Source organism: Sciurus carolinensis, chromosome 3, assembly GCF_902686445.1.
Source record: "Sciurus carolinensis chromosome 3, mSciCar1.2, whole genome shotgun sequence".
In the NCBI taxonomy this organism is placed as follows: Eukaryota; Metazoa; Chordata; class Mammalia; order Rodentia; family Sciuridae; genus Sciurus; species Sciurus carolinensis.
The window spans coordinates 11376328-11391188 of record NC_062215.1 but is presented as its reverse complement, the minus strand read 5'-3'; the positions used below and the strand labels follow the sequence as shown (position 1 = coordinate 11391188).

Genomic DNA, 14861 nt, shown 5'->3' with positions numbered 1-14861 from the left:
TCAGCAGCATGGTCCCAGATTTTGAGCTTTTGTGCATGATGCCACAAAAATTTTGGTAATATATACTCTGCCGATTTGGGGAATAGCATTCAGGAGAAATCTCCCACGCTGGCAGAGGTCACAGGGCCTGCCTCCTTTCTCCTGCACTTGCCTGGTGGTGAGGTGCTCCAGCTTGAAGATGTGCACAGTCTCCGTGTTACTGGAGGCGCACAGGAACTGCGAGTCCATGCTGAAAACCAGGGAGCTGATTGTCACGTACCTAGGAACAGCAACACAGGCAGTGAGCCAGAACCGTGAGGGCCCTCACCTCACAGTTCCCAGATCAGCCTTATGAGAGAAGTGAATGCATCACACCTAAGAGCTAGTAGTGTTTTTTAACCTCTTCAGGGCAGTGCTGTTCATATGTAGAAATCAGCGCCAGCAAGGTCGCAAAGGATCACAGGTGTGAGGAAGGGGGTGTGGCCCTTCCTCCTGACACCTTGCCTGCCTCCCAGCCATGCTCAGTCACCCATCGGCTGCAAGCAAGATCTCACACACCCGCACTTTACATCACCCCTTATCTTCATGAAGGGCATGGGGACTTATTTTTGGATTGTGACACCCTGGCTCTCGTTTCTCCTGGCTGACTACCCAGCAGGAAAGGGGTCACAGGGCTGAACTCCTGTGTTCAAAGAGCTGCTCTGCTTTTGGTTTTACTAAGCGCCACGTGGCGCCCCAGAGTTAATTACCTGAGAAAGTACAGTAATACCTCCTCTAGGTGGGAGGAGGCCGCAGGGCCACCTTTGGCTTTTCCCTAGACGGCTGCCGCCGGTCACCGCAGGACTTCTGTGGGGACTTTAAAATGGTTTGACACTGAACACACACCTTTTCATCCCTCTCCGGAACTCATAGAGCTTTTGTCCGTCAGGTACAGAGAACACCCGGATGACTGTGCCCTGGAAAAGAAAGCAGGTGGACATGTCCTAACTGTCCATGGCTTCACGCAGAGACGCCCCTTTACAGAGTAATTTCTTTTATTGGTTTTGAACATGTGTCTCTGAGGAGGAAGCACAAAATGTTGAGCATAGAGGCATTTAAATTTGTGCATGTGCCAAAGAAGCAATTTTTGGAACATGTTTTAAATACCCTCGGTTTCCCTTCCCCTCCCCACCCCAGACCAAGGCTGCGCGTATGTGTGTATGCACGCGCGTGTGTGTGCATGTGTTTCCCGAACTGCTCTGGCTTCCCGGAATACTCTGTCTCTGCTTATCAAAATACACATGCTTTGCATGGCATTTGAAATTCAACTGGATCACCTCCCCTGATTATTCCAGGCAGAAGAGATCAATCTCTCCAGCTAACTAGAAAAGCTACATTTATACTGTTTATGAAATGCAGCATCTATCTGTACCTATGGATGACACGCATGCACATTTCTCAGTGAGGCCGCAAGACTGTGCCAAGTGTCTTGCATCTTGTATAATGTCGGCCTTGTTTTAATAAATATATTTTTAGATATTGATGGGCCTTTATTTTGTTCATTTATTTATATGTGGTGCTGAGAATCAAACCCAGTGCCTCAGACAAGCTAGGCAAGTGCTCTACCACTGAGCCACAACCCCAGCCCTAATGTGAGCCTTTGACTGACTGAATCAGCAATTGCATTAAAAAACCACAACATGCAGGGACTACAAATTCTCACTTTGAAACAAAGTCTGAGCAGGCCCCGAGACCAGCTGGCCTTCACTTCACCAGTTCTTGTTGCACCAGATCTTTGGGCATCTCGGGAGCTGCCCAGTGAACCCCTGATGGGAGGAGATGCTGGGTGTATACTTACTTTCTCAGAAGCGCTTGCTAGTTTGGAGCCTGAGGAGTTGAAGGTGATGGCGGCCAGTGTCCCCTCATGGGCAGCGATGGTACAGACTGTTTTCTGTTGGCGTAAAGGAGAAACCCACATTGATGCTGGGGAGGAAGGAAGATGAATTCCATCTCCCTCTCCTTCTTTTCTTCCTTCTCCCTCACTTGCAGGCTTCCTCTGTCTCCTCTCTTTCCACCCAAAGTTTTACATATGAGCTGTATGTGCTTTCCCAGTGTGTGGAGACCTGGTTTCAAAGGCTACCCCATGTCTACCCCTTCTCTTGCTCTTGGAGGATAGATCACAGCTGTGCCTGGTGCTAGGATGCTGTCATGGGCTGTCCCTGTACGCCTCTTCAGGGACTTCCCCCAGCAATCCTGCCCTGCTCTATGAAGCCTCAGAGACCAGACGGCAGGAAACACAGAACAGCAGTAGGCTGTCTCAGGCCACAACTTGGTGACTCGATGCAGTGTGACCCATCCAATCAGACAGTTGGCCACCAGCTGGCAAGCGATTCCATTCTATTGCAGATGTTCTGCCCTGGCCTCCAGGTGCTGCTGACTGATGGCAAGGCCCTGGGCCAATATCATTGCCTTCTCCTCCACCCCCAGGGTTGCTTCCATCGCCACTCCTCAGCCCACGCGACAGGGCCTCCTCGTCTCATTCCACATCATCACACAGCCAAGGCAGGTGGGCAGGGCGCCTGGGACCACTGTCAACTTACCAGGGAGTTTCCGTCATAAAGCACAATCTCGCCTGTAGTCAGGCTTCCAGGATAGGCCAGGTAAGAATTGGAATGGTTGATAGAGAGGGCACACAGACCTGGCAAAGAGCAAACGGGAGATAAAAGGCCAGTGTCCACGGGGAAGAACACGGTGTGCTCAAAAAGGGCCCCAGAAAATGGCACAACTAGGGTGCCACCTACTGGTGAGGGAGGAGTGGCGTGGAGATATTCACTTTCCATGGATTATTCTGATCAAAGGATTCCAAGAAAGAATTCACAGAGGAGAAGCTTCTAATTTAATGCTGTCCATGTCCCCTCCACAGCTAACTAATCAGAATGCAGGATATTAAAAATGCTCTTCTTCACATTTTCTTACCCCAGGGCTCTGAAAAACATCAACTTCTCTACCAATTCCATTACCCTCTGGGGCTGCACAAGAATTTAGTCATAACCAAAATAGAACTTTCTATTATGAAAGGTCAGCATGTGTGAGCCTCTCTGCAAGTGATTAAATACAGTGGGCCAGGAATTTCAAGTTCGAGGACAGGAGAGGCAAAGGGCCTACGTAGAAACTGCCTGTTTCTGAACTGAATGTCCCACCTTGATAAGGGACACGGTGCCTGCAGGGGTGGCAGTTCACCAGAGCTCTGAGTCTGTGTAAAGATGGTGCCTCACTTTGGAAGCAAACTAAAAACAGGCCATTCTGGATTCAGGACACTCCGGCAATCTTCTGGAAGTGTCAATAGCCAATTGAACTGTGAAGCTACATAAATCATTTTTATTTACAAAAGGATTCAAGGGGTGGGGTGAGTCCCAAGAGCATTTAAATGAAGACTTTTTAAAAAATATTTTTTAGTTGTAGATGGACACAATGTCTTTATTAAATAAAGACTTTTTACAACATTTATTTATTTACTTATTTTATGAGTCTGGGGATCAATTAAACCCAAGGTCTCTCTCATGCTAGGCAAATGCTCTACCACTGAGCTACATTTCCATCCCCATCACACACACACACACAAAATTCAATTAACAGAGTTGTACATGATAAGAGTGAATTGAAGGGTTCCAGAGAACCAAAGCATCGCCAGAATAGGAACATCAATTAGGTTATGCAAGGGAGACATCTTTTAAAATAAATTTTAAAAACAGGGAGCTGGAACAAGTTAGAATGTTAAGTGGGCTTCTTATAGAAGTATAAGAAAAACGTTAGATCAGGCTGGAAAACTCCTTACCAGGGGAGGAAGGCAGAGAAAAAAAAAAAAAATCAAACGTTAAGAATTGGAATCGAGGTCACGTTTCCCGCTCTGGCTTTGCTGTGTATGCAGCCGGGGCCACAGTCTTATCACTTGTCCCGCAGAATGCAGGCGGAGAGTGGCTGGGCCCTGGCACTCTTAACTGCGTGTCTGGCACCGCTGCAACCCCTTGCCTGCGCAAGGTCACTCCCGGCCCTGGTCTTACAGGAGGCCACGCACGCCTTTCCAATTTTGCTCTGGGCACCCCAATTCCCCATCCCCTCTGCGTTCATTGCAATGCCAAGGTAATTTCAAGAACAGCTGGGCAGGTGGAAAGAAGCCTGGCCCTATGGAATCAGCACCGTCTCCTGCCTGCCTTCCCTCCCTGCCTCCCAGGGCCAAGGTGCCTCTGGATTCCTGGAGGAGCAACAGAAGAGAGGCTGGGATAGAATGCGGCAACCCTGGAAGGACCGAGCACCACACCCAAGACTTAAGGTCCCACAGTTGCAGTGGGGACAACTGAGGGCTTTTGAGCACGCGTTTGAAAAAAGAGCAGAGTTAAAGTTGCAAAGAGTTACTACCACTTCCCATCCACCAGGATGGCTAGAATCAGAGAGACAGATAATAAATGCTGGCAAGGAGAGGGAGAAACTGCAAGCTTGTACACTGCTTGTAACCTGGGGCAGTGCTTTGGAAAGCAGCCTGGCAGTTCCTCAAAAGTTGAGCATGGGGTTATCATGTGACCAGGAAATTCCATATATATATATATATATCCAGGAGGAACCATGCTAAAGAGATAGGAGCCATTCACAAAAGACCACATACTGTCTGAGGCTGCAGACATGACATGTCCAGGACAGGTAAATCTGTAGGGATGGAAAGTAAATGGGGGTTGCCTACGGCTGGGGGAATGCAGGGTGAGAGCTCAGAGGTACAGGGTTTCTTTTGGGGGGTAATGAAAATGTTCTACAATTAATTGTGATAGTGGTCACACAATTCTATGAATATGCTAAAAGCTATTGAATTGTGTACTCGAAATGGACAAATTCCATAACGTGATCATATCTCAGTTTTTTTTTTTTTTTTTTAACCTCTTTTGTTCCCCCCAGTACTGGGTTTGGAACCCAGGCCTTGCACGTTAGGCAAGTGCTCTACCACTGAGCTGCACCCCCGCCCCAGTTTTTTGTTCTTGTTGTTGTCATTGTTTAAGAAAAGGCAGTGTTATCAAAATATTGATCCGGCAGAGACAGGCTGAAGACGTGAATCCTGACACCTTTCTGCTGAGTATGTGACTCGGGGGAGGCATTTGTGGGTCATGCAGGTCTGTTTCCTTTCTGAGATGAGGGGGCTCCACTGATCAAGGTCTTCCCAGCTTTAACACTCCATGGTGCTAAACCTTCTTTTATTTACTTCCTCCCTCAAAACAGGGAGCAGGACCTTGTGGCAGTGAGAGCTAGGACAGAACAGAAGATTTGGACAAACACTTCCGGCTGTCCTTCAGAGCTTTAGGTTAGGATATAAATATCCCAGAAAGGAAGAAAGGCTTAAGCATTTTTAGGTGACTTTGAACTTGCTGTAGAATGAGATGAACAAGTATAGAATGAGGTGATGCTAGATGAGGGACATCCTTTGTCCCTTTCTTGTTAAATGCTAACAAGAAAGGGACAAAGGATAACAGCTAGGGAAAGTACATTCTGACACGAACCACCTGCTTGACAGCTGTGCCTCTGGGCTTGCATCTCTGCCAACCTATTTGAAATTAGAAGGATCCTGCCACAGAGCTTTGCAGGCTTAATGAAGGTCCCCAGAAATGCTTAACAGGAGCCTCTTCCATTTCCTGTGGTACAAGTTTCAGAAAGTTCCAGTCAGTGACACGGGTGCCTTTTCTATCTTGAGAAGCACCCAAGGCAAGTGGGCAGACTTGCTTCAGGCCCAGCCATTACCACGCTTCAGTCTTCTGTTTTTGTCACAAGTGTCACACAAAGCCTTTTTTTAGAAAGAAAAGGGGCTATTTCTTCCATATTATTTTATAATAGAAAAGTGATGGTGTGGCAAATTTGCAATGCCCAGTAAGAGGGGAAAAAAAAAAATCATCCACGATTCTGAAACTCAGGCTCCTCTCGGCATGCGGACACATTTTCTTCTAGTTGTTTTTCTATGTGTGGGTGAGGTTTTGCTGTGGCTTTTGACTTGCTTTAGACTTGACACATATTTTTGTAAATCATTGTCAGCTGTCATTTTGCTGAAATTGTTTGGCTGTAATTTTTCCACAGCTGGAAAAGAAGGGCCTGCTGTCAATTTCAGAATCAATGGCATCGCAGACTGGAATTAGAAGGCAGCCCTGTGATCCTCACTCATTCTCGCCCTGGTATTTATGGTATTACATGTCAAACTTTGGCGACTCAGAGGGAACTCATTTATAAAATGCAATTCCCTCTGTGTTGATTAATGTCTCAGAAGATACTTTTCGGGGCTGGGGATGTAGCTCAGTGGTACAGTGCGTGCTTAGCATGCATGAGACCCTGGGTTGAATCCCTAGCACCACATAGGAACGCACACACACAAACGCTTTCCAATTTCCAAAAATAGAAAGGAGAGAAATCTGTGCACTGCATACATTCTATGCTCAAAAGGGAGCTCTTAACACTACTGCGTTATCATTGGCAGAAAGTGGACTTGCTAGGGAATGAACCCCGGCTCTGATCTATGATCGTGTTGCTGTGTGACGGCGAAGCCTCCCTCTGACGTCCTGGCAAAGGTGATCAGTTTTGTGACTTTCTCATCCTGAGTTCTACAGTTGGCAGGATTTTCCTGGAGATTTCCACCTCTGACTGCTTAGGGTACAGACTGCTGTGCTAGCAGGAAATTAACTTCAAGCCCTGTCTGGACAAACTCTTTAAAGGAAACAGCCTGCAATCTTTGACACAACAGGAATGGACATGACACAAGCACAGAGAGAGGAAGGAAATTTACAGGCTTGCTAGATACTGAGCATGAAGCAAGCGGCGAACTCTGCATATCTAACTTAACTGTAGTTCACTAGAGTGAAATACAGGCAGAATTTGTGTGCTAAAGCTAATTACTCAAGTGATTCTGGGTTCCTTGTGTACCCAGTAAGGATTTGCAAATGGAGAGCCAGATTTTCCATCTCATCTTCTTATTCAAAAAATAAACTGGGGAATGAGAACACAAAGGGGACTCTTGGCCTCTGAGGATTTTAGACTCATGATTTTGATGGCTCTCAAACCTTTAAAGGTTCCCAAGTGAGGAACTGGTCAGGTCACTGAAGATGTGGCCTTCATGGGGCTGCCCTATGGGACGAGGGGGGACAGTGAGACAGCCTAGATGACCGCCTGTGTGGACAGGCCACTTGCCTTGGCTCTGTCACACATGACCTCAGTTAATCTTCCCCACCTCACTCTGTGGGCTAAAAATGATCATCTCATTTTACTGAAGTAGGAAGGGAGCTCTGTAGGAGCCGAGGTGATAATTACCAATTTGGGATTGGAAAAGGTCTTGGGCCATTGCTCCAGGGAAAAACAGAGGTATAAAAGGACACATTTTGGTCAACCTGAGCCTGGTCTTTCAGGAGGAAATGCTTGCTCTATGCCTGGTTCCTTTAATAATGTTTATTCAAAATCAAGAAAATGCCTCTGATGGCTTTTAATTTTTCCTAAGGTAAAAAATTTTCCCCTTATAAGCAAATTCTAACAAGAAACACAAATAACCACACACTTTTAAACCTCACCCCCCGCCCCCGTTTTTGCCTCACTGCAAAAACGTAAGGCAACCAACCAGTTTTCTAAGCTTACGAGAAACATCTACAGTGGTGCCCGTGTAAAGGCTTTGCTGCCCTTGACGTCCACATAAGCCTCGGTGCACCACACGGCCGGTGCGCTGTGGGCAGCACTGCGCAGGCGCATGCAGGTGCGCTCTCCAGTGCTTGTGCAACGTCGGACTCCCCCAGTGGCACTTTCCTCAGAACACATCCCCATCTAAGTGACACATGCTGTACATTTGATTAAAAATAGGAGCAAATGGAGAGGCACTTCCCCCAGGGGGACATGCCTCTGTGCTGAAGGAGCCCTGCTTCCAGCCTGAACAGTCAGGTGGGGGACAGGTGGGAGGGAGGAAGTGGATTGCCTGTGCCCAACTTAGGGCTCATCAAAGAAACTGAGAGCACATCCATCAAGGCCAGCTCCGGCCACCTCTTCTGGGAGCTGCACTCCGACCGGGGAGCCTTTCCTGCCACGTAGAGCACATCTTCCTTTCTGCTGTCACACCCCACAGTTAAACACCGAAGGCCACGAGGGCCCTGTCTCATGCTGCTCTGGAACAGGTTGTCAGAACTAGTGCCCGCTAGGTTTTGGGTTCCTAGTGAGCAGGTGCCACATTGGCCCCTGTTGGTACCTACTGGTGCAGAACATCTGCAACAAACACTTTTCCAGCTGTTTCAGTCCTTCATTCCTAAAACAAACCACCACAACCTCTCCTCCCCTTCTGTGAACTATGCTCAAAGTCATTATCTCACAGAACTTTAAAACAGCCTCAATGTTATAAAGGGGCCGGGGGTGCTGCTCAGCAGTAAAGCACATGCTTAGCCTCTGTGAGGCCCTGAGTGCCCCCACCCGCAAGCCCCTAGGTCAACAGCAAAGGGCCATGCATAACTGAAATGAAGAGGAGAAATGAAACACTGTAAATATTCACTGCACGGCAGGCCCTGTGCTGGAAGCTTTTGCAATTACTGCCTTGTTTAAGGCTCCCATGGTGCTGTGGATGGCTCTTGTTAGCTCATGTTACAGACAAGAAACCCGAGGCTCAAAAAGTCTAGGTCCTGGAGCCACACCGGTCTTAAAATTGCTCAAGAGTCAAAGAATTAGGAAGCTGCAGTAAAGGCAAGCAGTCCCTTAATGGTACTAAATTGGAATACAATTTATAAGTATTAACCTGAAGCATAAGATACACAGATTGCCCTCAGGTGATGATTCTCCCCCACCCCCACCCCACAAAGAATGGGTTCTCTCTGTTCACTTCTAGCTCAACAGATTTGTGAATATTGTCATCTGCTCTTTCAATCCAACAAATCCTAATTACTACTGATCTTAAATGTATTAAACAGTGTTTAAGCCTGAGAATTTAGTCAAGTCCAATATCCTAGCCTACCACCCAAGTAGAGTCCTTTCTTTATATTTTAATAAAATACATTCTTTCCAGTTCAGATTGTCTTTCTCCTAGTCACACATAGACACCGTGTCAAAACCTGCCTCTAATTATTATACCTACTCTGCAATGAATGACCGCAAACCGTGGGGGTAAACACCTTTCAACACCAGGCATGCAGAATCTCCTACGTGTCACCTTACATGCCTCGGCCTATTTGCTAACTGGGTAGCAGATGAAAGGTGCTTCCTTTGGGCTGCAATGAAGGCCACACACTCCTCCTGCAGATCCACAGCCTTACGCAATTTTAATCTGCAGCCATTAGGGTGAAACTTCAAGGTAAACACCATTAAGACTTCAGAAGTATACACCGTGCGCAGGTGTCCAGTCTAGGTAGAAATAGAGCTTGGGAAAGAAGAGCCTGCCCATGAGCTGGGGGCTTTGGTCCCACTGTTAGATCTCACCTGTTGGGTTGGCAGGAATATCCAGGAGGGTCTTCAACAGCTTCATATCTTTAATGTTGTGGATATAAATGGACTCCTCCAGGCAAACCAGCAGCCTCTGTAATCACACAGACTCATCAGTCTCCCACACCCATTCCTTGAAAAGGGCCCACCAAATCCAAATCAAATCATTCCTCCTACTTATGAGTCCTAACTCAAGTTGGTGCGTAAAGGAGAAAGAATTTTGATGATGCCTTTTGAAGATTATGTTTATGTATTTACACACACATGCACACACACATTATTCACTTGAACAGAAACTTAAAATACAAGATCCTAAGAAATTTTATTTAGAAATTGAGTTTTCTCCTTCCTTCCTTTCTTCCTTTTGGTATTTCCCTTTATCTTTAGAACAGGGATATCTGAACATTTGAGTAGAATCCTTTTTCAATTTTGAGTAACCACCTCCATTCTTATCCCCACTTGACAGGATGACTTCCAATAATGGTAACAAAGTTCTCCCCCTTACACAAATGAGGGTTTCTTTGCACTTTCTGTATAACCAAAATTTTACCCCTCTCCAAATACATGTGGAGTATCTCTACTTCAAAAATTTGAATGTGCCAGTGAAGTTTGACCCCTAGTGCGAGAGACTTCAGATTTAGAGGCATTTTAGAGTTTGGATTTTCAGATCAGGGATGTTCAACCATCAAAGTGCCTTTGATTCCAAGAACGTCAGTTACCTAAAAATACTACAAAAAGGAGGCAGGCTCTCCTCCAAAGAAGCCTGCCTGATTGTTTTCCCAGGAAGGCTCTGCACAGCTCCGAAAAATGGGGACCACTGACTTTCACCAAGCCGAAAAATAAAGTTTAAACAATTTCCTCTATTTTAATTAAGGTCTGAGAGGTAAAAATACCTTTAACAGGGTCTCAAACTGATGACAAATATTAGTGTTTCTCCATGAATATTTACTCTCTGACTGACCTCCTCTGCCTTCTGCCAGCAGGTGCCTGGAGTGGGTGATACTACTCTCTGGTTATTTCTGTCCTGAGGTTTCTAAGTCCTCCAGCTCCGCCCACCCTGCCCGGGGTCCCCAGGGCAGCAGGGTCCTTCCTACATGTGCCTCTAGCAGGCAGCCCCTCTCCGAGCATGCCCGACCTGATCTGCATCCTTTCCCACGGGCTCCAACAGCACCAGCTGCTCTGTGTCCCACTCAGCTGAATTTCAGGTCACCCCCACGCTGGCTGCAGACAAGAATAAAAAGGGAGAGAAGCAGACAGAGCGGGGGAGGGAGGAGGAGACGCTTGGTCTTCGTCTACATCTTGGCTGCGTGAGAGCACCTTCCAGGTTGAGCCTGACCTGGTAACTGTATTCCTAACCATCTCAACCAGAACTCAGCCGGTCTCAGCAGAACCACGGCCTTGTTTCAGCTCAGCCCATTACTCTGACTTTCAACTACTTTCCTACGTTTTATAAGTAATCACTCCTTTTTATAAATTAAGAAAATTTTACAGAATTTACCTTTAAGCACCATTGACTTAGCCTCAAAGGCTTGGGTCTGCTCAACTGTAGTTGAATAGCAGGGAGCAGATGGTCACAGAATTGTAAAAGTTTGTGAATCTAAGTACACATCTGGTTTACTGTCTTTATTCTGTAAAATATGCTTCCCAATTAAATACAAGGGGGAAATAATATTAAATAAAAATGAAATATATCACAATTCCTAAGTATGTTTTTCTTTATATTCAGAGGAAAATGGAGATTTTATTTCCTTGTAACTTGTGTGCACATCTCTAATTTCCCCCTGGTGTTGTGGGACTGTGCCTGAAGATGCCAGGGTGGGCCGACCACGACAGGATGGGACACAACGCACCGCCTTCCCCCTTTGCATCCCCCTGGGTGGTGTCTCTGCGGGGGCCCCAGGACCCCCACCTGGCCAGGAGAGGCTGCAGCACTGAATTGCCTAATCCAAAGTTAAGTTCCAAACCTGGAAGTTTTAAGAAAAGCAAACCCCAAACACTTTCCAGGTCTGCTCCAAATCATTTTCTTAGGAGAAGAAATGCTGAAGGAAGGGAGACCGGTGGGTCTGGCTCTCTTTGAGCTTCGTGCTGGGTGTGTTCCTGTCCCCTCGAGGTGGGAAATGAGAACCTGAAGTTGACAAGTGCTTGACTGAGCAGAGCTGGTACCTAAAGGTTAACAGACACTTGAACAATCCTTCCTTGTCCCGTTCACTAATGAAAATACCAAGGAGGAAGAGAGAAATCATACAAGTAAATACAGGAGATACCATTTGAGGGTCCTGGTCTTTACAGAACATTTGACTAAGCAGTCTCAAAAAGAGTTAGGTGCCAAAAAAAAAAAAAAAACCATTTAATCTTTAAATACTGGCCACTACTCTGTGCAAAAATAAAAACAAAAATTCTGCAATAAAACTTAACATGCTACCAACAGATCTCAGAGAAAGCACTTGAGCCAAGAATTCTGCTTACAAGCCTTCAAGTGGAAAACTCACAAACTGCTCTTCCCTCCCTTGTTGAGACCTGGACTTCTTTCCTTCCTCACGTCTACTACTCTTCCCTGAAAAGTCTCCATCTTTATTTCTCAGGCCACCTTCTACCCGCCTGCTTCCTATGGACTTAGGTGGGAAGATAGTCAATCACAGTAGCTGATCAGCTCAAAGCCACAACCCCTTCCTTCTCAGAAACTTAGGAAAGCATCTAATTTGTCTCATTGTAAAAGGAAATTAGCACTTAAGAGTTTAGATGCAAAGAACGAAAAAATACGGTCCTCAGTGAATACCGCCGTCTCCGTTTTCTTGGGTACTGAACAGATAGCTCTGCAGGCCCACCCAGAGGGTCTCTTTATTTATTTATTGAATAGTCCTTCAGGAAACAGACACTTATGAACCCTGTTCTTCCATGTCTTATAGCAGTGAATTAAAATACCAGAGGCCCCTGCTCTCATAGGAAAGTCAGTAATTCCAAGGGAAATCTGTTAATATCCTAATTAACAAGAATTTATACTTTAAAGGGGATAGAGTACATATTTGAGATGAGAACAACCCATCCTTCGACAAAGAAAACACTATAAGAAAACATCTTGAAGGGTTTGCTGGAGAAGGAAAAATGGAAGCCAGGAGACTGAAAGCTGGCCCAGCAGGAAAGCCCAGGTAGATGGCGGTGGGAGGGTGATTACACTGGCTTCAGAACTAACCCAGGAGGACCATGCTCCACCCGGTGTCTCCTCCTCAGAGGCATGGCCACCATCGGCAGTGAACGCCACCATCTAGGGCCAAGACCAGAAGAGTTGCTCCTCTGGCGTAAGGTGTCCCTGTGGTAGCTCATTGGACAGACCCAAGCCGGAGATCTGACCCATCCTTACTGGTGTAGCCTGCACCCAGAGGAAGGTGCACCTAGCCAGCCTGTGTCCCACACTCAGGAGCCAGTAAAGACCAGGGAGGACATGTCACTAAAACCAGCACGTGGAGTAGACGCTGTCTACACTGCCCCCTATGACCCCAGGCTGCGTGTTAAAATGCTCTTTAGCCTGTAATCCCAGCGGTTTGGGAGGCTGAGACAGGAGGATCTCGAGTTCAAAGCCAGCCTCAGCAAGGGCAAGGTATTAAGCATCTCAGTGAGAGTCTGTCGCTAAATAAAATACAAAACAGGGCTGGAGGTGTGGCTCAGTGGTCAAGTGCCCCTGCATCCAATGCTCTTTGGCCATGCATGTTTTAAAGACAGTCCTCTTTGAAGATGTCTTTTCCTTTGTTCAGTGAGCAGAAGCCTGAGGAACTTGGCCTACTTACCTGCCGGTTCAGTCTTATGGACAAGATGTTGCTGGAGTAGCTGTAATTACAGATCTCTGTGCCCTTCTTGAAGTGGTACACGTTCATCTGCCGTGGTTTTGTGTGACTGACCACCACCACCAGGCTGCTGGAGAAGAGGCGCTCCACAATGTAGACATCAGGGATTTCATCTGGGAGGGAAGGAAAGCGGCAGCACATTGTCACCGATGGCTTGCTACTCTGGGCACAGTGTACATGGGTCCACTGATGTGCCCTCCGTCAGCACACGTTTGCAATGACCCACCTCCACCAGGGAGTTTAACCATCCCCAGGGCAGATGTCCTTTGCAAATATCTATAGCAAAGACATAGAGATTGAGACACAAACTCAGGATCTCAAGAGCTACCTCAGACACTGTGTGCACAGAGGTATCACCTCTCTAGTCCCAAGGGTGTCACTGTTTGCTCTGTAAAATACATTCTGGAGGTTTGGACCATCTCAATCTGTCCTTGCCCTGTGAAGATTTTGAGGGAGTAATTATCCAGGTGGGAGATCCTATATTCAGAATTCTTCTTGTCCTGCTAGAGGGGCACCGCTCTTGGGGCTGGGACAGTAACACAGTTAATTCTGTACCCCTCCCCATTTTTCTGTGCTGTCTATCCCTCTCTGGAATTCCCATCCTGTTGAAGACCATCTGAACATGAGTATTATGGAAAGTACTACTGTACTCAGGGGGAAGGTATGTAACCTTTGAGCACCCACAGGTAAGGCCTCGATGTCTTTCTGAGACCATCTTGTCTTACGTGTGCCTCACTTGTGCTTGGGCAAGTCCCATGGGCTAGAACAATATGAGGCGGATACTGAGCAAAATACTCACAAAAATGGTATGATAAAAATAACTTCTTACAAATAAATTAGGAGCCCAAAATACTATTTACTAAACTATTTTCTTTCTAGGAAACCCAACAGTTCTGTATTCTTCACTATTATGATGGCATTCAGTATTACCCAGAGAAGACCAGAGTCACATTTCTAAGCGGAATTATTTTTAATATTCACTAGAAATAATTCAGCATCTAATATGGGATGTGTAAATAGGAGAGCATTGCTTTATTAAAAGCAAATGAATTACCACCCTGATCGAATAGTATCAACATTCTGCAGTGCCAAAAGATGTCAAGAAAGAAGTCACAAGTGACCTTTTGGTTTGACAATTGTAAAAATCGATGACTGTGCATATAAGCATATGGAAAAGTATCAGCAATTTGATTTCAAATGAAGGATTTCTTAATCAAGAAAGCAAATGTTACTTCAGCTAGGGCCAAATTTTAATAAGAGTTTCCTTGTGCTTTTTTTTTTTTTTTTAAGCAAGTGGACACTGATTTATATTTAGATCTGAAAAATACTGACCCCTTAGGTTTGATGATTAAGGGAGTGAAAATCAGAAGACTGAAGATTAAAGTCTAGAGAGACTTTAATCCCCCTCTCCCCCACCTCTCTCTCACACACTTACTGCTTCCATGGACTTGGTCCAATTGCTCCACAGAACTCAAAGAAAACAGCTTGTAGCCAGCTTTGGTTCCAATTGCTAGGGATCTGGGAAAGATAATGATAGTGTGGGAATGACAACAGGTACTGTATTCCAACCCCAGATCCATCTGAAAAGAGATACCCCTTTCT

At 46.1% G+C, this 14861-nt stretch overlaps 1 protein-coding gene across 2 annotated transcripts in view; it reads right to left on the bottom strand.

Moving 5' to 3' along the window:
• Wipi1 (WD repeat domain, phosphoinositide interacting 1) overlaps positions 1-14861 on the bottom strand; it is a 28561-nt gene that overhangs the window by 9299 nt on the left and 4401 nt on the right. For both annotated transcript variants that reach the window (XM_047546416.1, XM_047546417.1), the window contains exons 2-8: positions 14695-14777; positions 13203-13372; positions 9418-9514; positions 2559-2656; positions 1817-1909; positions 865-935; positions 152-259 (exon numbers count right to left, since the gene is read on the bottom strand). In XM_047546416.1, coding sequence (XP_047402372.1) covers positions 152-259; positions 865-935; positions 1817-1909; positions 2559-2656; positions 9418-9514; positions 13203-13372; positions 14695-14777 — 720 coding nt within the window. The remainder of the gene's footprint in view (positions 1-151; positions 260-864; positions 936-1816; positions 1910-2558; positions 2657-9417; positions 9515-13202; positions 13373-14694; positions 14778-14861) is intronic.